The sequence below is a fragment of the Lethenteron reissneri genome, chromosome 67 (assembly GCF_015708825.2).
Source record: "Lethenteron reissneri isolate LAM-NWPU_2019-01 chromosome 67, ASM1570882v1, whole genome shotgun sequence".
Taxonomy (NCBI): Eukaryota; Metazoa; Chordata; class Hyperoartia; order Petromyzontiformes; family Petromyzontidae; genus Lethenteron; species Lethenteron reissneri.
The window spans coordinates 8,170,895-8,193,486 of NC_083845.1; the positions used below are offsets into that span (position 1 = coordinate 8,170,895).

Sequence of the window (22,592 nt, forward strand, 5' to 3'; positions counted from 1 at the left end):
TTATTGAGTTTAACACGCCGGCTTATCATCCATAATAGGGGTGTTTAGACTGGTAGGAACCTTCTGGTTACACCAGCCCACAGGGGATTATTGTGTCCGTCCGTCCGTCGTGCAGGGAGGGGCTGGGTGGGGAGGGAAGGGTGGGGCTGGGTGGGGAGGGGCTGGTCACCCCGTGGTGCCCTTATTAAACTCAACGTTTAACCTACTCACGCCGGCTTGTGCCCGCCCTCACAGTCGGGCATATTTGCGGAATACACCACGCCGCCGTTGACCCTGGCCGTTGACCGAGCAACCCAACGTTCCTACCAGCTCCCTCCGCAGGAATGTGTTTTTGTTATTTTACCAGCTTAATCCCCACTGAGCAATAATAGATGTTTTTTTTCAGAAGCGACCTGGTCTATCGCAAATGATAGCTCAACGAAGTTGGCGGCTTATCATCATTGTATAGAAATTTATAGCATTTGCGAGATGTTGATTCTAATTGTGGTGGTGGTCGGGGGGCCGGAGGACCCGGAGAAAAATCCACGCGACCACGGGGAGAGAGACACCGCAAACTCCAAATATACAGCAGCAGCAGGCGTCAGGGTCGGGATCGAACCCACGACCTCCTGCATACCAGGCGAGGTAGTTAACATCTCACCACAGAGAGAGAGAGAGACACGCAAACTCCAAATATATATCCATAATTTTTTTTATTTGGGTTACATCGCGTAAATATAAATGTGTCGTTAGGTGCCGTCCATAAATGATGTCACGCACCTAGGGGGGGGGGGGGTCAGACATTTGTGACGATGTGTGACGAGGGGGGGGGGGGTTGAGAAATGTGACGTCACATCAAAATGCGCAACACGTTCTACTTAATTAAATATACTTTTTAATAAATGTTTTCTCCTACAACATCAGAGTGTAGCGCCACATTAATACGCACTACAATGACAATAGTTTAAAGCGATTTGAAGCATGTTTTATATATATTTTTTGGGGGGGGTGGGCAGAGCTTTGTGACGTCATATTTGAGGGGGTCTGACTTTTGTGACGCCGTGTGACGATGGGGGGAGGGGGGTCAAAAATCGTCCAAAATCGCGTGACGTCATTTATGGACGGCCCCTTAAACCCGCCATCACACGACAGCCAATTAGTAAGCCTACGTGTTAAATCCAAATATACAGCAGCAGGCGTCAGGGTCGGGATCGAACCCACGACCTCCTGTAGACCAGGCGAGGTAGTTAACATCTCCTAGCCACCGTGATGGTGATGATGAGAGAGAGACACGCAAACTCCAAATATACAGCAGCAGGCGTCAGGGTCGGGATCGAACCCACGACCTCCTGTACACCAGGTGAGGTAGTTAACATCTCCTAGCCACCATGATGATGATGAGAGAGAGAGACACGCAAACTCCAAATATACAGCAGCAGGCGTCAGGGTCGGGATCGAACCCACGACCTCCTGTAGACCAGGCGAGGTAGTTAACATCTCGCCATCGCGGCGTCCTGTACACAATACGTGGCTTAATTAATCGAGGACACAGCCGTTTGCATTGTCACGGCAATCCAGAAGCTTATGAGATTACTAACATTCCAACCCAACCCTATTCATTGCCGTTAGTTTCCACCCCAGGTCATTGGATTCCAGATTTAGGTTGGAATGCAATAGGCGCAGACCCAGCAAGTGGCAAGATGTTAACTACCTCGCCTGGTGTACAGGAGGTCGTGGGTTAGATTCAGACCCTGACGCCTGCTGCTGTATATTTGGAGTTTGCGTGTCTCTCTCTCATCATCATCACGGTGGATAGATGTTAACTACCTCGCCTGGTGTACAGGAGGTCGTGGGTTAGATTCAGACCCTGATGCCTGCTGTATATTTGGAGTTTGCGTATCTCTCTCTCATCATCACGGTGGCTAAAAAATGTTAACTACCTCGCGTGGTATGCAGGAGGTCGTGGGTTTGATTCCAACCCTGACGCCTGCTGCTGTATATTTGGAGTTTGTGTCTCTCTCTCATCATCATCACGGTGGCTCGGAGATGTTAACTATGTCGCCTGGTGTGTAGGAGGTCGTGGGTTCGATCCCGACGCCTGCTGTATATTTGGAGTTTGCGGTGTGTCTCTCTCTGTGGTCGCGTGGAATTTTCTCCGGGTCCTCCTCTCTCCCCATTTAGAATCACGCGTTTCGAGTATTTTTCTGAAAAACATTTAAACGCCACTTTGTTGGGGTTACCATTTCGTGAGTCAGGTCGCTTCCGAAGAGCTACATCACTCAGTAGGCCTTGCCCGGTAAAATACAAAGTTTAGTTTATCTTATAGTCCGTTCCCTTTCTTTAAAACTTCGATATTGGAAATGTGATATGAAGCAAAAGACTAAAGATATTACTGAAAACAAATGCAACTGTGATCAATTAAATTAAGCCCCTTTAAAAAGAAATTGGACCCCACATTTTGCCTTGTGAGTGAAGGCAAGACCCCCCCCCCCCCCCCCATCTATCACCTCCCGTCCAGTGGCACACTTTCGCGATCTCCACCTGCAATCGTTAAGACGGTGCCAGCTTCACTGGGGGAACCGTCGGGTTTCAGGTGCAACCAATCACGCTCTCAACGTCGATCCTAACAGATTCGAAGATTGATTCTTTGCGTTCGCTTGCATCACCACGCCGTTCCTGTTGGGTCTTATTCTCACCGTGGTTTTAAGACAACGCTGGGCGTGCAACTTGCAGGGACGAGAAATTCGCGTAACAAACCGTGCACCACCATCATTAGATCTCCTTTGCCAGTACCAACATATAAGAATAGGGGTTTTTCCCCGTTTTTCTGGCAACAAAACTGAAACCTTTTTTACAAGGAATCGTGTGTGCATTGACCACAATACTTTGTGGTCAAAATACAAACAAAAACACACACTTTGATAATTAATATATGCATTTTCTTGGTTCTTTCGGTAAAGTCACATAGAAGGGAAATAAAAAAAAACAATAAAATAACAATTATCACGACGTTTCGACCACAACACAAGCAGCCGTCCTCAGTTTTATTATTTTATCATTTCCCTTCTACGTGACTTTACCGAAAGAACCAAGAAGATGAATCCCTGCAGTGACGAAAGCTTTAAATCGAAATAAATGCATTGTCCTTGAAACTGATTGGTCCACACCAGAGACAGCTTTGTTTTGAGCCTCGTCTCAATTGGTGTTTGACCAGAGGACGCCAAGAGGCGTACAGCTAAAAAAATATAACCCGTAAAAACTAAGTTTTTCACTATAAATCCTTTATATGCGTGGCGGCTAGAGTCCTCTCGTCCTCTGGCTTGAGATGGCTGCCACCTATGGGTCAGATGATTGTCTGCCAGTATTAAGCAATTGGTAATTAAATATTTAATTTGTTTTCCCTAAACAGTGTAAAATTTAGGAAAACATTTTTTCACGAACATTGTCTCACACAACGAGTCTGTGTGCAAAATGTCAACTCGATTGGATCACGGGAAGTGGGTTAAAAAACGACCGAAAGATTTGCACGGTCGTAAGCAAGCAAACACTGTTTATGGAAAACAAATTAAATATTTAATTACCAATTGCTTAATACTGGCAGACAATCATCTGACCCATAGGTGGCAGCCATCTCAAGCCAGAGGACGAGAGGACTCTAGCCGCCACGCATATAAAGGATTGAGGGAAAAACTTTGTTTTTACGGGTTATACTTATTCCCCTCCACATTTAATACCATGCGTTTAGAGTTTTTGGCGGATATAAATTTCCACGATAAGCCACTTCGTTGAGCTATCATTTGCGATAGCCAGGTTGCTTCGAGAAGAGCTCCACAGTTTGTGAGCCTTACCTGGTAAAGCACAATAGGTGAGTTTCACAAAAGCTTTAGTTTTAGACTACCTGTCTGGGGGATATTTAGAACTTGGAAAATGTGGACGTCGCCAGCACACCATGGCCTACTCGCTTGGAACAACGTCCGCGGATCCTGAACCCTTCCCCCCCATGAAGTGTGTAAAATAAGTTTGTTTGGAACAGAGGCTCCCACAAAGGCATTGCAGAGAGGTTGTGGAAGTTTGGCGCCGGCTATCGTAGATCGCTTCGGTTCTCTGCGGCGAGGAATTTATTTAAAAGCGGCGCTATGCCTCTAAATACAAGTAGCGCCGCTTAAGCACTCCGACATTTGGCGGTGACCGTGACCCACACCTTGCAGGTGTCTCGGAACGGGTTAACGCGATCAAACCCAAAACCTGTGTGCATGGTGATGGTGGTGTTTGAGTTGCGCCGTGCGTAATGTTTGTGCTTGCGGTGTCGATGGTTGCTGATCCTGCTTGCATTGGTGTTGGTAACGCTGTTGGTGGGATGTGCCTTTGGAAAAAGAGCATCTTCAACAAACTTCTGATTCTGAAAATTAATGGCAGTGCGAGTGGTTGCCACTCTCTTGTTAATGGTTATGGGGGAGCTACGAAAGCGGGGACCCGAAGATTGATTCCCACTCACGGCCAAGATTGGTGGCGAATGTACACAGCGAGCACGTTACACTTTTAACGCACCCGCAGTATTAACCAGGCTTGCCTTGTGGTGAACTGAACCTCCACAACAAGCGGGGGGGGGGGGGGGGGGGGGGGGGGGGCAGCCACGCTTCTGTTGGGGGGCGTCACTGCTCCGCCCCTCCAACAACTCTTGACAGGACAAACCGGGGGGGACACAAGAGTTGGGCAAACTCCCATTTATTTCTACAAAAAACCCGAGCCTTGGCAAACACCGATCACTTTCCCCCCCCCACCTTAAATCAACCTGACGTACACACACACAGGTACATCACCGCGGCGCATATCACCGTGGGCAAAGGGTGGGTGGTGATGTCGATCATACAACCACGTAAATAAAATTGACTTCCTGTACGTCGCTAAGTCTTTGCCAATTTGTCTCAATCATGGTCAGCTCCAGGTTAATTCGAATGGGGAATGGATGATGGGGGGAGGGGGGGGTGATTTCATGCGGAGGGCTCTAAATCGCAGGCTGCCGAGTCTGACAGATAATAAAAACAAAAGCACGGATGAATAAAAACTGCTCACGTAACAACACCACGAACAAACTACAAGACCCCCTCTGCCCCCATCTCCTCCCAGGGACACGTGGCGGTGGTGGGCAGGGAGGTTGAGTGGCTCTCCTGGCGTCGACGGCAATGGGGGGGGTGGGGGTGGGTCCCGGTCTTCTCAGTGCCAGGTTGTCACGTTCATCTGCTCTGTTCAACTGCAAAGGGCGGGAGAGAGAACATCACAAACATGACAAACGCAGAACGCTCAGAATTTCCCCGCAGTGCGTAACATACACACGTGTGCGCGCAAGGAAGCTTGCATTTTGCGATGGGTGGTTTAGGCGATCGCCAAAAGCGCTGGAGATCTGCCCAAACTACTGGACATCCATAATTAAGAGGTTTTTATTTTGGGTCGGATCGCGTAAATATAAAATGTGTCGTTAAACCCGTCGCCACCCGACACAGCCAATTGGTAAGGTTTGTCACGTAAACAATGCATGCCGATTAGTTACTGGTTCAGCACATCCGATGTTGGAGAGTATAATAGCAACATTTGCAATTCGCGTACAGTGATGTTTTTCGCCGCGAAAGCCTACAAGCCTACGCGTTATACTCGACATCGGATTCCTCCAATGCAAATACATATTTACACGATTAAGATGCTGACTGGAGTCCCAACGGCGAGTACATGGCGATCCAGGGGATAACCATCGTTGTTTAGGAGGGGAAGGCAGTGGCTATGGCAATGCACCGTGGGGGCGAGGGACATCTCAAGGAGGGCCTCGGTCTTTCTGCGGTGAATTCCACCGTAAAAACACATTCCTGCGGAGGGAGCTGGTAGGAACGTTGGGTTGCTCGGTCAATGGCCAGGGTCAACGGCGGCGTGGTGTATTCTGCAAATATGCCCAACTGTGAGGGCGGGCACAAGCCGGCGTGAGTAGGTTAAACGTTGAGTTTTATAAGGGCACCACGGGGTGACCAACCCCTCCCCACCCAGCCCCTCCCATTTTTGGATGCACGACGGACGGGCACAATAATCCCGTGGGCTGGTGGAACCAGGTCGTTCCTACCAGTAAAATGAGCACCTGGTAACATTGTACGTCACGCTCTTGGGTGACAAAGATGGCTGGGCGTGGTGCTCGCCCACCCACCCCCCTCGTGTAGCCACAGAGGCCTTGACAAGTGCTCGCTAACAGCACTTGCACCAACAACAGTCTGTTTAGGCAATAACAGGGGGGACCCATTCCCACTTTGCATACGTGGGGAGCGGTAGTGTCGTGGTTTCGCGCAGTGCGACAAACCCAGCCCCCCCTCAGAATTCGATTCCCGCTCACAGCCAACACCGGAGATGAATATCTGAACCGCTGATGACAACACCTCCCCCACCGAAGCAGACTCGGCCTTAAAACACCCCGGTGCGTTGTTGTGAACATCAAACATCAGCATTGGAAAGGTAAAGTGTTGGATTCCCCTTCACGGCCAACATCAGTGACGATTGTCTGACACAGTCATAGGTCGTAGCGGTGTGTAAACATCGCCACAGGGGTGACAAAGGCAGCCCGGCGTGGTGTTGGCCACGACGACCTCCTCGTGTGCCAGCCTTCAGGCGCTACTCACCAACAGCATTTGGCCCAAGGGTCTGCGAAAGGCTACCCGGGAGATGTGTGTGTGTTTGTGCGCGCGAGAGAGTCGTACTGTAGGAGGAGAGGTCGATCTCGTCGGGCAGCTCGCTGACGTTGACCTCGAAGCGATCCTGCACGTCGTTGAGGATCTTGGCGTCGTTCTCGTCCGACACAAACGTCACCGCCAGTCCCTTGGTGCCGAACCGACCGGCACGGGCGACCTGGGGGGGGGGGGGGGGGGGTAGGTGGACGGACGTCAACAAAGTGAGCAATCAAAAAATTAACCCGTAAAAACAAAGTTTTTCACTATAAATCCTTTATATGCGTGGCATCGGTTTTATTTTTTTATTCATTTCTGTTTTTCTTGAGTAAAGTTTCATTTTTATAGTGTGTTGACACATCCAGAATAATTTTCTGTGTTTAGGAAAAATATATGATTGTGTTAGTGAAATTAATTTTTTCCAAAAAGTGGAAAATTTTGGAAATTTTTTTTCACGAAAATAAATTGTCACGCACAACGAGTCTGTGTGCAAAATGTCAGCTCGATTGGATCACGGGAAGTGGGTTAATAAACGACCGAAAGATTTGCACGGTCGTAAGCGCGCAAGCAAGTAAACTTAATATAAAGGATTTAAAAAGACAAGAGGCCACAATTTACACTTATGTAGAACTATTTACGAACAGTACATAGCCATATCACAGGGCCTCCCTTTGCTGGTATCAAAATATAGTACGGTTAACCCTTTCTAGCAATAAAACAGACAATTAATATACTACCATGTTCACTAAGTATGTGTGGCTCATGCAGACATGATTCCTTGCAGAAGGTTTCCGTTTGGTATTTTAACATCTTAACACAACTGTTTTATCGCCAGAAAAATGGTAAAGCCCATTATTATAGCACGTAGCCAACCGTGCTAATCGGAGGTGCGAGCGAGGGAAGAACTCAAAGACAAAAAGCCGTTCTAAAATAAATCAGCTTTCAATAAAGATTTCAAAGTGCGTTGCGCCAGTACCTACGATTGCCTGCACGGGCACACAAAAGAGGGTGGTTGGCCAGCGCCACGCCCGGCCGCCTTTGTCTCCCCAGTGGCGATGTTAACCGAACATCTGATAAAAGGAGCTTCCCCCGCAAGCTCACCCTGTGCAGGTACGTGTCAGAGTCCTCAGGCATGTCGTAGTTGAACACGATGTTGACTCGCTCGATGTCCATGCCACGGCCAAAGAGGTTCGTGGCCACGAGGATGCGCCGCTGGAAGTCCTTGAACTGCTGGTAACGCGACAACCTGCGGCACGCGCACGTCACCACGACCAACCACCACCACGAGCTGTAGCATTCCTCCACAAGTGTTACTACAACCACCAACAGTGGTAGTGCTAGCACTCGCACGACCATGTTTTTGTTTTGAGAATCAGAAGTTAATTCCCAATGCGTAAAAGCCCATGGAGCTAAGAATCTATTTTCAAGGACCCATCCAAAGACAAATATGCCCCGTAAAGCCTTCAGACTGTTGGGGACAAGTGCTGCTAGAGAGTAGCACACGAGGTGGTGGTGGGTGGCCAGCACCACGCCCGGCCGCCTTCATCTCCCCAGTCAGTGGTGATATTTACACGGCACCAAGCACTCATTTGAGGCAGAGTCGATCTAGGGGAGGCCAAGGACCAGTTCAGATATTCGCCACCGATCTTGGCCGTGAGTGGGAATCAAATTTCGGGTCTCCGCTTTCGTAGCTCCCGCATAACCACCACACCCACTAACAAGAGAGTGCCAACCACTCGCACTGCCATTCATTTCCAGAATCAGAAGTTTGTTGAAGCTCTTTTTCCAAAGGCACATCTCCCACCAACAGCATTAGCAACACCAACACAAGCAGGATCACAACCATCAACACCGCAAGCACAAACATTACGCACGGCGCAACTGAAACACCACCACCATGCATACAGGTTTTGGGATTGATCGCGTAAATGTGTCGCTAAACCCGCCATTGTAAGGTTTAAATCTTGACCTAAAGCTTTCGCGACTGGAGGAATTCACACTCTTTGGGTCTTTCGGTAAAGTCACGTAAATAGAAGAAAAAACAGAACGCGCCAATTCGTCACTAGTACAGCAACACCGGTGTGTTGGAGAGCCAAGCCACAACATTTACAATCTGAAGGTGAACTTCTCCACAAATCTGGCTGTCGCCTAAATTAAGCTCGTTGTAATTAGTGACCTTACTAATTGACCGAGTCGGGTGGCGGCGGGTTTCACACATTTATATATTTACGCGAACCAACCCAAAAACACCTGTATTATGGTTATTGGTCGTGAAAGCCTATTACTGACCACCACCATGCACCAGCAACAGTGGCCACCACAAGGGCTCACCTCTCCTCTTGCGCCATGCCACGGTGAATGGCGATTGCCGGGAAGTTCTGCTCAATCAGCAGCTGCGCCAGAGCCATGCAGCGCTGCACCGACTTTACGAAGATCACCACCTGCACACAGGGGCACGCCATCACAACCGTTACGCACGCGCTAGACCTCCAGGCACACGCCATCACAACCGTTACACTAGGGGTGGGGAACATCCGGCCAGAGGGCAGTATAAGGCCCGCAAAATCATTTGGTCTGGCACTGCCAAGGCAACCGCATGACTCGAAATTCAATAAATCTAGGCGCATTTTTCATAGCAACATAAATTTAATTTTGTATGGCCCATGAATGTTATAAATATCCAAATGACCCTTGGCAGAAAAAGGTTCCCCACCCCGCGTTACACAAACACGTCATGGCAACCGTTACAAAACACCTACAGCCACACGCTATCCCAACCGTTACACACGCGCTAGACCTACCAGGCAAACGCCATCACAACCACGACACCTACCATTCGCTAAATTATCCATAAACGTTTTTGGGTTAGATGGCGTTAGTGTCATTGACCCACCACCAATAAGGATTAGTTGGGGTCCCCCTTCTTGTTGCAAGGCGCGACAAAGCGTTACCGTGCAGACTCTGCCGCCAAACCATGGCGAAACCACGGTGGGTGTTTGGTCGATCCGCGTGGCCTGCCGTGCCCCGGTGTTGTTTTTTTTGCCGCACCTGGTTAAACTCGAGCACGTCGAGCAGATCGAAGAGCTTGCGGTTCTTCTCGTTGTCCTTCAGCTTCACGTAGTACTGCTGCAGCCCGTGCAGCGTCAGCTTCGTCTCGTCGTCCACAAACACCTCCATAGGCTATCGGCAGGACCCGGTGGGTGGGGGGCGAGCGGGGGGGGGGGGGGGGGACCGTGCGAGCATTACACGCACACGCACGCACAAAGACAGAGGGGAGACGCCGCACACGCGAGACGACGGGAGGGGGGCACGCGCAGACGAACGGAACCACACGCGCGTGCAGACGAGCCAGAGGCAACCGAACACGCACACACACACGCAATAGACATGGCACACCACCGAAAAGATACACGTGAGAATACGAATACACAAACGGACAACCAACGCGTACACACTACCACCTTGCGTGAGCGCACAGACACGAACAAGTGTACACAACTGCAGAGACAAGCCATACCCGCCATAACCCATGCAAGGCACAGACCACTGCACTCATTGCCACCACCGCTCCCCACTATTGGAGCCTGCTGGGTCTCGGGAACTTGCTCGCTAGCTGTGAAAGCACCCTCAATAAATCGGAAACCAGTGCCATAAGAACACACTTATGGCACATTTTATAATTATTTATTTTCCCGCGATTCACAGGAGATCTTGCGGTGTGCATCAAAATCAGTTCTCGTGATTTCGAAGCGGTGGAAGGACGAATGTCAGTTAAACTTTAGCCCACTGAGGACCGGTGTGTTATGCTGCACCGCCAACACGTCCATAGGCAAAACTCAGCGCTGGCAATATGAACACCGCCAGAGGCGTGCCAGTCTAAACCCGGTGAATCGAAGAGGAATACCAACTTTGCTCAAATGTGGTCTCCTGCGTTAAGCCCGCTTTCATAAACTTGATACTACGGCGGGCATCTCGAGGTACCCGAGACAGGATTTGCTCGGCACTTGGAATACAAGTGGCCCACAGAGCCTATATGCTGCTAAATGTCGTCTTTGACGTTTTCAGCGACACAGACATTTAACAATTTAGTTTATTCCCAATTAGAGGCACCCACTTTAAAAATTGTAGCACGACAGTTGTGCGATCGATCCTGCAGTCAAACTTTAGTCTCCGACATCAACTTTACAGTGGCACGCCTTCGCTGAAGATTAACCATCATAGGTCGTTCTGCCATATACACTTCCACGGGCCGTTACAACAACGTGGTCCGCTCGAGTTCCGAATGGATGCTTTATGTCCGTGCCACGACACTGAAAGCACAATTGGGATCAAAGTTGGGAAGATAAAATTATTTATCGGCACTATTAAAGTATGGAGACATTTTCAGCCTTGTATAACCAACTTCACAGCAGTGAACTTTGGTTATAGTTAAAACCTGGATCAGCGCGGTGGGAGTCCAGGGTCAGTCCTGCACGAAATGGGTTTTGGGTAGCAAGTGTGTGTCGACTGCACAGTGGTACTGGCCGTTTAAACAGTGGTGGGCCAAGACAAACAACGCAAAACTATCTCCAGTAGAACCTGCCACAGCAACTAGGGGAGCCAATGAGCTCTCTTTTGTCAACGTGACCCTCCCATCTTCCTTCCAACATCAACTCAAAACATACGGCAGCAGTCACAACACCAACAGCACACGCCATAGAACACAGCATTCGCCAGCCCGGTGAGTAGAAGAGAGTCAAGCAGTCGGGGAAGGCGGTCAAGTTAAGCGTCAGCCAGTCAACATTGAAGTCGTGACCATCTAGGGAAGTGTGTAAACACTAGCTCGTGTAACAGACAAGGCAGTCAGTTAATCAGTTATTTGGTCAACACCAGTTAAGACAGTTTTTTCAGCCCAGTCAACAAGTTAGCCCAAACAGGTTGGTATACATACACGAGTCTGTCAACACAATCTTGATCAGTTAGTCGAAAGCCATGTCAGGGCAGTCGGTCAACACGAGCTATCATGAGAAGTCCCTGCAAGAACAACACTTGTATAATTAGTGGCACTATCAGGCCAAGGCTCCAATATAGCCACGTCGGCAATTGCCGATTGTGCTGGAAAATTGCCAAAATTTAGCCGGCACTCCCATATGGCGAGTAGTTATGGGGTTGCGGTTAGCACAGCAAACACAACACCCTCCGATCACCTGTCGGCTCGGGTTTTTGAGAGGCCAGGTTGTTTGGCTCATGAGTCGAGAACCACACAGTGGTGTGGGTGAGCGAGCAGGTTTTTTTTGTGGGATCGTCACAAGCACACGAGATACAACTCACGTGGCTTTGTTAGGTCTTGTTCTTAAGACCAAGCAGCCTTAACGGATAACATTGCCAACTGCTGCAGCACAGAACTACAGTCAAGTCTGCAAACAGAGCATCCAAGAGCAATTTGTGTGGAGAAATGGTGAGACAAATGGAGACGTAGGTAGTGGAAGAGGCAAGTGTGATTGTGGGAAGAGATTAACACAAACAAGGCAAAACAGCTCCACATTAGGTTTCCAATTTACTTTTAACTGGTTAAAGTGATCGAGTATAAAAGCACAATTTTAAATAATCCCATCAAGACCTAGGTAATTATTTACTCTTACATATTAAAACTGCAAGTATTTTTTCTTTATTTTTTTTTTATGCATTGAGTCAGCATATGCAAGATTGGGTTAAATTATTTTAAGGTCATAATCCAATACAGTGGCCTGCACAATTGAGTTAATGTTCCAAAAACGGCTCTTGCAAATTGAGACATTTAACAAAGAGTGGCTGATGAGACCCTGAGGGATTCGGTTTGCTGGCGTAAACCAATTATGGACAGTGTCGATTCTGGAAAGTCATTGACGGAATAGAGCGCTTATTTTATATGTCGAAACGCAAAGCAAAGTTCTGCTTATACCTGCGGCGTGCCAAGGCTGGTTTAACAACCCTACAGGAACCCCAGTGAGAAACAGCGAGACAAACAAGATACGGATATAGCGAGGGGGAGGGAGTGGGGGGGGACAGCACAGACACGGCAGGAAGGAGGGGGGTGTGGGGAGTGTGCAGGCAAAAGGGACGAAGGGGGGGCGGTGTCGATGTCGTTGCCGTTCAGGCTCCGGTAGTGCCGGACGGCCGGGGGAGAGACATCACCACCACCGCCGCCAGCGCCGCCGCTGCCACCACCGCCGCCAGCGAGCCAGGGTCGTCGCGCCTCGGCCACTTCACCTTCGCGGCTCCCTTCTCCCTCCGGCGAGAGCAGCAGACGCTGCCCCCTCCCTCCGCTAGGCTCCCCCAGAAGGTCGTCTCCAGACCCCCCCGATGGGTGGACGGCAATGCGGCTGGGCGACTATGACGCGCCAAGAAAGCCGGAGGCTAGGTACGTGGCACGGGCCGTGCCGAGGGCTAGGCTAGCGTTTGTCGATGCTGCTGGGCTAGATGCTCGAACGTTGGGCTAGTTTTTGGTGAAGCTGCTCGAAGGTTTGGCAACGCTGCGCCGATGCTAGGCTGGCTTTTTGGTGAAGATGGGCTTGGACGTGCCGACTGCTAGGCTCGGCGCAGGAATTCTGGGCTGGCTTTGGAAATGTTTGGCTAGCTGCACTAATGCCGACGATCTAGCTGCACTACCGCTGGACTGGCTGCATGGATGTTGGGCTAGCTGCAGGTACTCCATTATGCGCTGGACTAACTCCCCCAAGCTAGGTGAGAATAAGCACTGGACTCGTCGCACTAATACTGAGGTAGTTGCAGGTACTCTGTGCTAGATGCAGGAATCTGTGGGCTTGTTTCACGGACGATGATCAGGCTCTGGGCTGCTGGCTGCCCTAATGCTGAACTAGCTGCAGGAACTCTCGGTTAGCTGTCCTAACAATGTACTAATGCTGGATTAGTTGCAGGAACACTGGGGCAGGGTTTTTTTGAGCTAGTTGCCACTAACGCTGTCCTAGTTGCAGGAACACTTTGAAAGGATCTTTGGACAAGTTGCAGGAAAACTGTGGGCTGTGTCGTAGACTTGGGTGCACACACTAAGGCTGGACTAGCTGCGCTAATGCCGGACGTGCTATAACAAAACCGTGGATTCAACCGCAGGATGGATGGGGCCTACAGTTGTGACGATGATGCTATGGGCGCAAGGACGCGGGACCGCCTGCAGCGGAACTTGCGAACCTGACTCCCGGCTGCACTGTGACGCGACGCCAACGCAAAGCGGAAAGAAAAAAACGCGCGGAAGGAAAAATAACGAAACGCTCGCCACGCGGTCTTCTTCCCACGCGACCCCTCGCGACGCGACCTGACGCTGCCCTAAGCTTCGTGAGCCTACGACTACCCCTGCTTGCAGAGTGGGCCCCACCCTTCGCCCCCCGCTCCCCCTCCTGGGTACAGCGGCGGCGAGCGATGGTGCCCGGACGGTGCTGGGTGACGTTGCGATGAGGGGAGCGAGCAAGCGGAGTAATTACATCTTGCATGAACTTGCGACAGACGGGGCGAATCTCCTTGCTTAGAGTGGCGCTGAACATCATGACCTGCTTCTCGTGAGGGGTCATGCGGAAGATGTCCTGCACGTCCCTCCGCATGTCTACACAGGACACGCACGCACACACACACACAGGGGAAACGTGGTTAGGTGGTGTGGTTAATATTGCGGACGTGGACAAGTGACATGTTAACACCCTCGCCTGGTATACAGGAGGTTGTGGGTTCGATCCAGACCCTGATGCCTATTGTATATTTTGAGTTTGCAGGTCTCTATCCCAGTGTTTTTTTCTCCTGGGCCATCAAGTTTTGTTCCTTCCACATTGGGAATCAAATCCGTTTAGAGTATTTGGCTACTACTATAAATGTCTACGTGATAAGCCACTTTGTTGACTGGTAACAAGTATGGGCTGCGCTGTTGGGTGTGCGGAGTTGGGATTAAGGGCCTTGACCACACACGGCTAACATTGTGACCGCATGTTTAAGGTGGCGGGTGCGCAGCGAGGGTAATGACCGTCCAGGCTATACAGAGGATCTGTCTTTGCAGCCAAGACTGTAGCTGCGAAGTTCGGGGTATGGCCATGTGGGGGTTACCTTGAGACGACCATGTCTAGCAGTGCGAGTACACACTTTAAGATTATCACCGCAGAGTTAAAACCTTAACACTTATAACGACCATGACTTCACTGTTAAGACCAGTATTGTGTTGAGACCATGTCTGCTATTGAGGCTGTGAGTACGCCGTCAAGACCTGGACATTATTGTTGACCACAACAAGGACTTTGGGTTTGACCCGCGTAAACATCAATATGTTAACCCCACCAATCACCCAACACGGCCAATCAGGTTTTTCACGTAAACAAAACGTGCAAGTTAGTTACTACTGCAGCACACCCATGTGTTGCAGAGTAAACACAGAATTGTGATGAATTAAAAGGTGATGTCATGACTTAACTTATTATGAACGTGGCTTCACTGTTAAGACCGCAACTATGGCTGCAGCTATTGAGGCTGTGAATGCGCCGTCAAGACCGGGACGGTATTGTTGTGCCGATTAAAATGTGGCTGCGCTGCTAAGACCACGACGAGGCTGCGGCGGGGGGGGGTTACAACCGGGTCGGCGTTGTTTGCTTAGGTTATGACTAGGCCTCGGCAAGGCAATTTATCCTGTTTACCGGGTAAAAGGGTAAAGGTAAAGGTGTCGACATGCCAAGGGGTGAGGGTAAAGGGTAGGGTAAAGGTAGGCTCGTTTCTTTTTACCTTACCTGCTAAAGGGTTAAAGGTAGGGTAGAGTGATTGTATTGTGGTAAGGTAAAAGGTAGGGTAAAGGTAGGCTCGTTGTTTTTACACTTTTACCTTGCCTTGCCGAGGCCTAGGTATGACCAGGGCTGCGAGGCGGTTACGACCGCGGTGGCGTGGGGGTTACGACCGCGTGGCGAGCGATGAGGCGATGCGTACCGAGTTGCTCGAGCATCTTGTCGCACTCGTCCAGGATGAAGTGCTTCACGTGCTTCAGGTTCAGGGTCTTGTTCCTGGACAGGGCCAGGATGCGGCCCGGTGTCCCCACCACGATGTGAGGGCAGTTCTTCTTCAGCACCTCCTCGTCCTTCTTGATGGACAACCCTCCGAAGAACACGGCCACCTGGGAGGGACGAGACCGCCGCGGTCAAGTTACAGGAAAACCTCGCACTTTCGTCTGGTTAGGGACCAGAGCATGGACGAATGTCAAAGCAGTGTTTTTATTTAGCTCGCAAATTTATTTTGGCCGGTGAAAAACGTACATGCAAATAACTACAGTAACAAAATAACACACGCGTGCGAAACCTAAATAAAACAGAAATAAAAGAAAATAAACAAGAATAAATAAGCAAAACTAAATAAAACAAAATGATACCTTCAAATATTTTTTCTTGCTCAAGTAAATACTACAGCATTATACTATTATCACAAAATAACTATGAATTGTTTACAGTATAATCAAAGAAATAAGTACAGTATTAATAATATATGAATAAACACAAATATAAGAGATGCTCAATGAACGACTTCTATTCAAAGACTGAACGGAAAAGACGACGCGTGGCACTAAAGTGGTGGAAGGTTCGGGATGAAACCGGACGAAAGCGGAAAGCGCGCGGACGAAATTTGAAATGTCGTTATACAAGTAAAACCTTGGATTGCGAGCACAATTCGTTCCAGAAACGTGTTTGTAATCCAAAGCACTCGTATATCAAAGCACTCGTTTATCAGTTGTGATCACGTGACGCTCGGCAGACAAAGCGTATGCACGTACTACTCGTATTGCAAGACCTCGCTCGTTTATCAAATTAATATTTATTCAAAAAATTTGCTCGTCTTGCAAAACACTCGCAGACCAAGTTACTCGCAATTCAAGGTTTTACTGAAATTGAAAACGGCCGATGAAAGTCAAGGTATCGCTGTACTTCCAAAGAACAGGGCTATAACCACGTCAAACCTCCCACTTGTAAAGATGGTTTAATACGTAGGCTTTCGCCATCAGTATTATCCGTAATAAAGGATTTCGTTGGGTTACCTCGCGTAAATATAAGTGTCGTTAACCCACCACCGTCCAATTAAGTGAGGTTTGGTACGTAAACAGAATATGCCAATTCGTTACTAGTACACCGGTGTGTTTCAGTAGTAACTAATTGGATGTACGAGTACGTCATAAGTTTTTCTTTCACGTCAACAAACTCACCCGGAAGAAAAACTAAAATAATTTATATTTGAAGTTTTCGTGACTGCAGGAATCCATACTCTTTGGTAGAAAGATAAAGCACGATGTTTCGATCACAACACAAGCAAGATACATCAGTTCTACAGCAGTTCTACTGCTGTATCTTTGTACCTGATGACGATTGTGTTGCGATCGAAACGGCGTGATTTATTATTTACTTTTATACCTACACAACTTTACCGAAAGAACAAAATTGTATAAAATATTTTTATCGGCACCGAGGCTCTGACAAGGCCACGCGGGAGGGCGTGTGGAACAGTTTGGTGCCAGCTATCAGAGTGTGGCGGCCGCGTCACTCCGGTTTCCTGCGGCAGGTAACGTCTTTAATAATAACGGCGCTACGCCTCTCGAAATAAAATTAACGCCAAACCGCTCGCGCGTCCGAGATTCGGCGGTGAACGGGACCCCCCCCCCCCCCCACGACTTTTTTGGAACGGGAAAAGGTGTTAAAGCTCAGAGGGTATTCAGAAGTCCCGAGCGTGTGGTGATGTTGAGTGTGTGTACACGACGGGGGTGGGTGCCCAATGCCCCCTCACCTTCACGGTAGGCATGTACTTTGAGAAGCGCTCGTACTCCTTGCTGATTTGGAAGGCGAGCTCACGGGTGTGGCACATCACCAGCACCGACACCTGGCACGGGAAACACGCGGCGGGTGAGCGACGCAGAGGCGAGCGAAAAGAGTCTCCTTTCCTCGATAACTCGCACGCCCTCGTGAATTATTTATGCATCTATTTTACAAAAGTTCAAAGTAATGTCACGGCAACAGTCGATAAGAGCACCGTAGAAAAATCTCTGAAAGTATTTCTTTCTCTCAAGCAATAAAACACCCGAGTGCCATCTCATTGTGTGTGTCACTCAAAACAACACTCAGAACCCTTCTCAATAAAGGGGGGCATCATTTTTTCTTAGAGGATAGGTGGAAGATATTTTCCCATCAATGTTGGCCGGAAGCGGGAATGAGACTCCTTCTCTGGGTTAGCGGCACAAGTGGAGTAACCACTTCACCACCGCTCGTTCTAAAGACTAAACATCCCCCGTATAGCCTTAACAGGCTGTTCGGGCAAGTGCTGTTAGCGAGCACCAAGGCGGTGGGTGTCCAGTACCACGCCCGGTCGCCCTAGTCTCCCCTTTAGCAATTCATTTGAGGACGAGTCGTACCTAGGAGAGGCCCGGGACCGGTTCAGATAACCGTCAAGTGTTGGTGGCCGTGAGCGGGAATCGACCTCGGTTCACCGGGTTCATAGCGCAGTGGTATAACCGATAAACGCCACCAGCTCGCTCCTCTCACGCACACGCACACACGGGAGCGGGGCAAGAGGCGTACCTGTCCATCGGTGGGCTCCAGCTGCTGCAGGGTGGCCAGCACGAACACGGCCGTCTTGCCCATACCCGACTTGGCCTGGCACAGCACGTCCATGCCCAGAATGGCCTGGGGGATGCACTCGTGTTGCACTGTGGGGCACAGGTAGGAAAAAGACAAAGATGTCCCCCATTATAAGCTATGGAGTCAGGCACGCACACCATCAGATGCAAACGCAAGAGATCCATAAGATTCGGTCACACCGAAGCCACCACTAAGATTGTATTATTTTGCCCCATCTCATCCACCTCCCCCCCTTTCCATGCCTTCCTATTCTGGTGCTCCATATCCTCCCCTGTTTAGTTCCTGCTTCGTAGGACATAGCCAGAGAACACCTGAACCCCCCCACCTCCACACTATGTACACATTGGACTCCAGTCATGTTAACTGTTGAAAATACAAAGAGTCCATTTCATGTGTGTATGCCTACAGCAAACATCTCCCTGAATCTCAAATCCTAGTGTTTGGATGGGAGACCAGCAGCACATACCAGGTGCTGTTGGCAGCGGTGAATGTGCCGGTATTTGACGATACGCCATAGGGGCCAATTCATTTAGTACGTACGCATGGAGGGGGGTTAACCCATTTGCGTACGCTTGCGAATTTTGGGTCTATTGACAATGTACGTACGCATAGGAAACGGGGGGGGGGGTTTAGCCTCGATAATAATTTGTCTACATTGGCCTTCAAATGAGCTACAGTTCAGTTTCTTCAGCTGTCAGACAACAAGTACTACCGGGAGAACGGGAGAAGTAGGCCTGTGGGAGAGGTGTCACTTGTATGCCACCGTAACCCTGATTGATAGCTATCATGCAGCTCAGCAAAATAAGTCGCCATGGTACGCAAACTTTATTCTTTAATGCCGCCTGCAGTGGACTGTTTGCTTAAACACGTTAATATTATTAATCCTTGATCGTTTCTGCGTGGATTAAATGTCGATCGTTATCTATTACCCCTGTATACCTAGTAAAGTGTCATTCTCGTGAGGATCCTGACTAAATTTTCACAGAGGAGGCGCTGTTGCTACGCATCATACCCAAAAACACTATAAATGACACTGGTATTTCGTACTCTGGAACTGGTCTTTCGCTTTGGGAGAGACCCCAGATAATTCCAGTGGCTAGATATTAACTTCCTCACCTGGTATACAGGAGGTCGTGGGTTCGCTCCCAACCCTGATAACCTGCTGTTTATTCAGAGTTTGCATGTTCTCCCCATGGTCATGTGGATTTTTCTCCGAGTCCACCAGTTTTTCCCCTCCACATTTAACATCACGCGTTTAGAGTATTTGGCTGCTATAAATTTCCACGTGAGGATAAGCCACGTCGTTGAGCTATTATTTGCGATAACCAAGGTCGCTTCGGGGCAAAAAAAGCAGCTACATCGCTCAGTGGGCCTTACCTGGTAAAATAAAAAAGTTAATAGTTTTAAATGCCGAGGAACCCAAAGCAGAACAAGGGTTGCCACATCTTCTTGGTTCTTTCGGTAAAGTCACGTAGAAAACATTATTAAATAATACAATATAATAATAAAGTAATGAATTTATATTTTTATTATTTTATTATTTCCTTTTTACGTGACTTTACCGAAAGAACCAAGAAGATGAATCCCTGCAGTCACGAAAGCTTTAAAATCGAAGGGTTGCCACAGTCAAGAATGTAACCCCCGGCATATTCTCGCTCCATCACCCTGCCACCAAATTTCTCGTCTTGGACACGCAAAATCAAATCAAATCACAGAGCCACTTTGGGAAGGGGGCGACGGCAATTTCTTTCACCACCATCCGACGGCCTCGCTGCTCACCCTCGGACGGGTGCTCAAAGCCGCAGTCGACGATTGCCCGCAGCAGCTCCGGCTTGAGCAGGAAGTCCCGGAAGCCGGAGCTGTGGATGGAGACGTAGGAGCCCTTCACCTCCTTCTTGACGGGCGCCTCCGTCGCCTCGGCCGCCACCACATTCTCCTCGTCGTCCTCGTAGTCCAAGAGCTCGTTCTCAACGTCGTTCTCTGCCATCGTGAGAGTAAGGGGGGGTTGTTTCCTGCGATTGTGGGGGGGGGGGGGGGGGAAATCACACGGGCAAAGTTCATGAGACCGGCCTACTTGAAACTTTAATTTAAGGGACTTCCCTTGCCCGTTTCCAAATACAAAAATAGGTTTTACCATTTTTGTCAATGAAAAAGATATTAAAACACCAAACTGAAACATTTTACAAGGCATGTTTTATTTGTATTATTTCCCTTCTACGTGACTTTACCGAAAGAACCAAGAAGAAGGCATATCTGCATTAACCACAATACTTGTGAACATGCAAACAAAACATGCTCCGACAGTATATGATGCATTGTCTTTCCCATGATGCAGCTGCTCCCCCCGAGCTCTCAATGACCTGATCGTGGCGTTGTCTTTGTGCTGTTCGCCTGTTGGCGTCCTCTGGTCTAACACTTTGAGAATAGGCTCTAAAGAAAGCTGTCTCTGGTGCGGACTAATACAATATCAAAGACAATGCATTTGCTATCAGTACAAGTTTTTTTGTTTGCATGTTCACCACAAGTATGTGTTGCTAATGCAGACATGATTCTTTGCAAAAAGGTTCCTGTTTGGCGCATTAACATCTTAACCGTTTTATTTTTCGATCTAAAGCTTTCGTGACTGCAGGGATTCATCTTCTTGGTTCTTTCGGTAAAGTCACGTGGGTAGAAAAAATAATAAATCACGACGTTTCGATCGCAACACAAGCAATCGGCTGCGATCAATTTCGAGGGTCACCCACGCGTTGCATTCTCAGCAGGCCCACTGCAGACCACCACATCATCATCATCATCATCACTTATCATCACTTGCATTCGATAACCATTAATATACACTCGCCACTTAAGCTCTCAAACCTCCCGTTTATGGCTTTGTTCCGGGTCAAACCCTCCTTCCCCCTCCCCAACACTTTGCACGGGGGTACAAACACCACCAAGTTCGTGTTCAAATCTCACAACTCTTTGGGCAACAACAATTTAGAAGCTTCCAGCATCGGGCAGCAAATTCCTGAAACCGTGGGTCTTGGCGTCGTCAGCCATTGTCCATCCACTGCTGGATGACGGCCATGTTGTTAGATTCGTGTCGTTCTACATTGGTACTCGAGACACTGACTCTGTACTCGAGACAAACTTGCCACATCTTAACGATACTACTACACAAATGTTTATTATAAATGATCACGTTTAACCATTGTCCGGTCATCGCTATTCACGTATACTTTAGCCTGCTACGACATTATCAGCCACTCGTTTAAAACACACGCTCTCGTCACAAACACCGACACGTTAACAGTGCATTGCGATTTTTAAAAAAATATAGATTTAAGTCGTTTAACAATTAAATTTGAGGAGAGGGGAGGGAGTGGAACCCCGCCTCGACTAGGCCTTTAACAAATAGGCCTCCGCCGCGTCTCCGCAGCAGTCCCCAGCGCGTCGCGACGAGATCGATGCCGTGCCCCGAGCTTGCCGACACGACGAGAAGCCGAGTGGAGAGGGAAATTACGGCGGATGGCGACGGATGGTGACGGATGGCGACGGCGACTTTCTTAACACCGCTTACCTGGGGTGAGCAACGCGTACAAGACGACAAGATGGCGGCTGTGCGGGGGGAGGGGAGTCGAGGGGGGGGGCTTTATAAAGCGGATCTATTAGGACCCCGGATTGAGGTAGCCAACGCTGACTGCCTGTCAGAATTGTTATTTATTTTACAATTTTTTGATTGCTGTGCTAAGAAAAATTGTCATTGCGCGATTTGTTGCCCGTTTTAATTTTTTTTTCTAAGGCCACAGTGTATTGTTGTTAAATGTGTTGAGTTTTATTTAATTTTTGGTGTGTTGTTGCTGGCGATGTTGGAAAGCGGGGATCGATTCAACTTGGCTCACGATTCTTTAGAGTCGATACGATTTTGTAATTACGTTCGATTTCTGGAATCGATTCCCGTATCGGACGGACGATACGCACTTGCAAAATTGTTCCCGGTATCAATAAAGATTTACAAATTTGATCAATACCAATAATCAAATAACAATCAATACCTGGCCATTCATAATACAGGTTTTTATTGGGTTAAATATAAATGTGTCGTTCAACCCGCCACCAAGTCTGCTTTATGTTCACGGACTTGAAACACGGTAGTACAAATTATTCTTTGGTTCTTTCGGTAAAGTCACGTCTAAAGATAAAATAATAAATGAAATAATAGCATACTACGACGTTTCGATTGCAACACAAGCAATCGTCATCAGGTATAAAAGAAATAGCAACAAAAATCTAACCAGAAAACTATAGACAGACATAT

General features: G+C 48.7%; 1 protein-coding gene across 1 annotated transcript; it reads right to left on the bottom strand.

Moving 5' to 3' along the window:
• Positions 1 to 4,688: 4,688 nt before the first annotated feature.
• Positions 4,689 to 21,919, bottom strand: LOC133360224 (spliceosome RNA helicase Ddx39b). Its single transcript, XM_061578859.1, has 11 exons — positions 21,855 to 21,919; positions 20,072 to 20,304; positions 18,233 to 18,360; positions 17,445 to 17,537; positions 15,609 to 15,792; positions 14,135 to 14,253; positions 9,726 to 9,857; positions 9,009 to 9,118; positions 7,779 to 7,923; positions 6,711 to 6,858; positions 4,689 to 5,230 (listed from the first exon to the last, which is right to left on the bottom strand). Exons 2-11 carry the CDS (start codon positions 20,277 to 20,279, stop codon positions 5,214 to 5,216), a joined length of 1,284 nt encoding a protein of 427 aa, XP_061434843.1. The 5' UTR covers positions 20,280 to 20,304; positions 21,855 to 21,919; the 3' UTR covers positions 4,689 to 5,213.
• Positions 21,920 to 22,592: the final 673 nt, after the last annotated feature.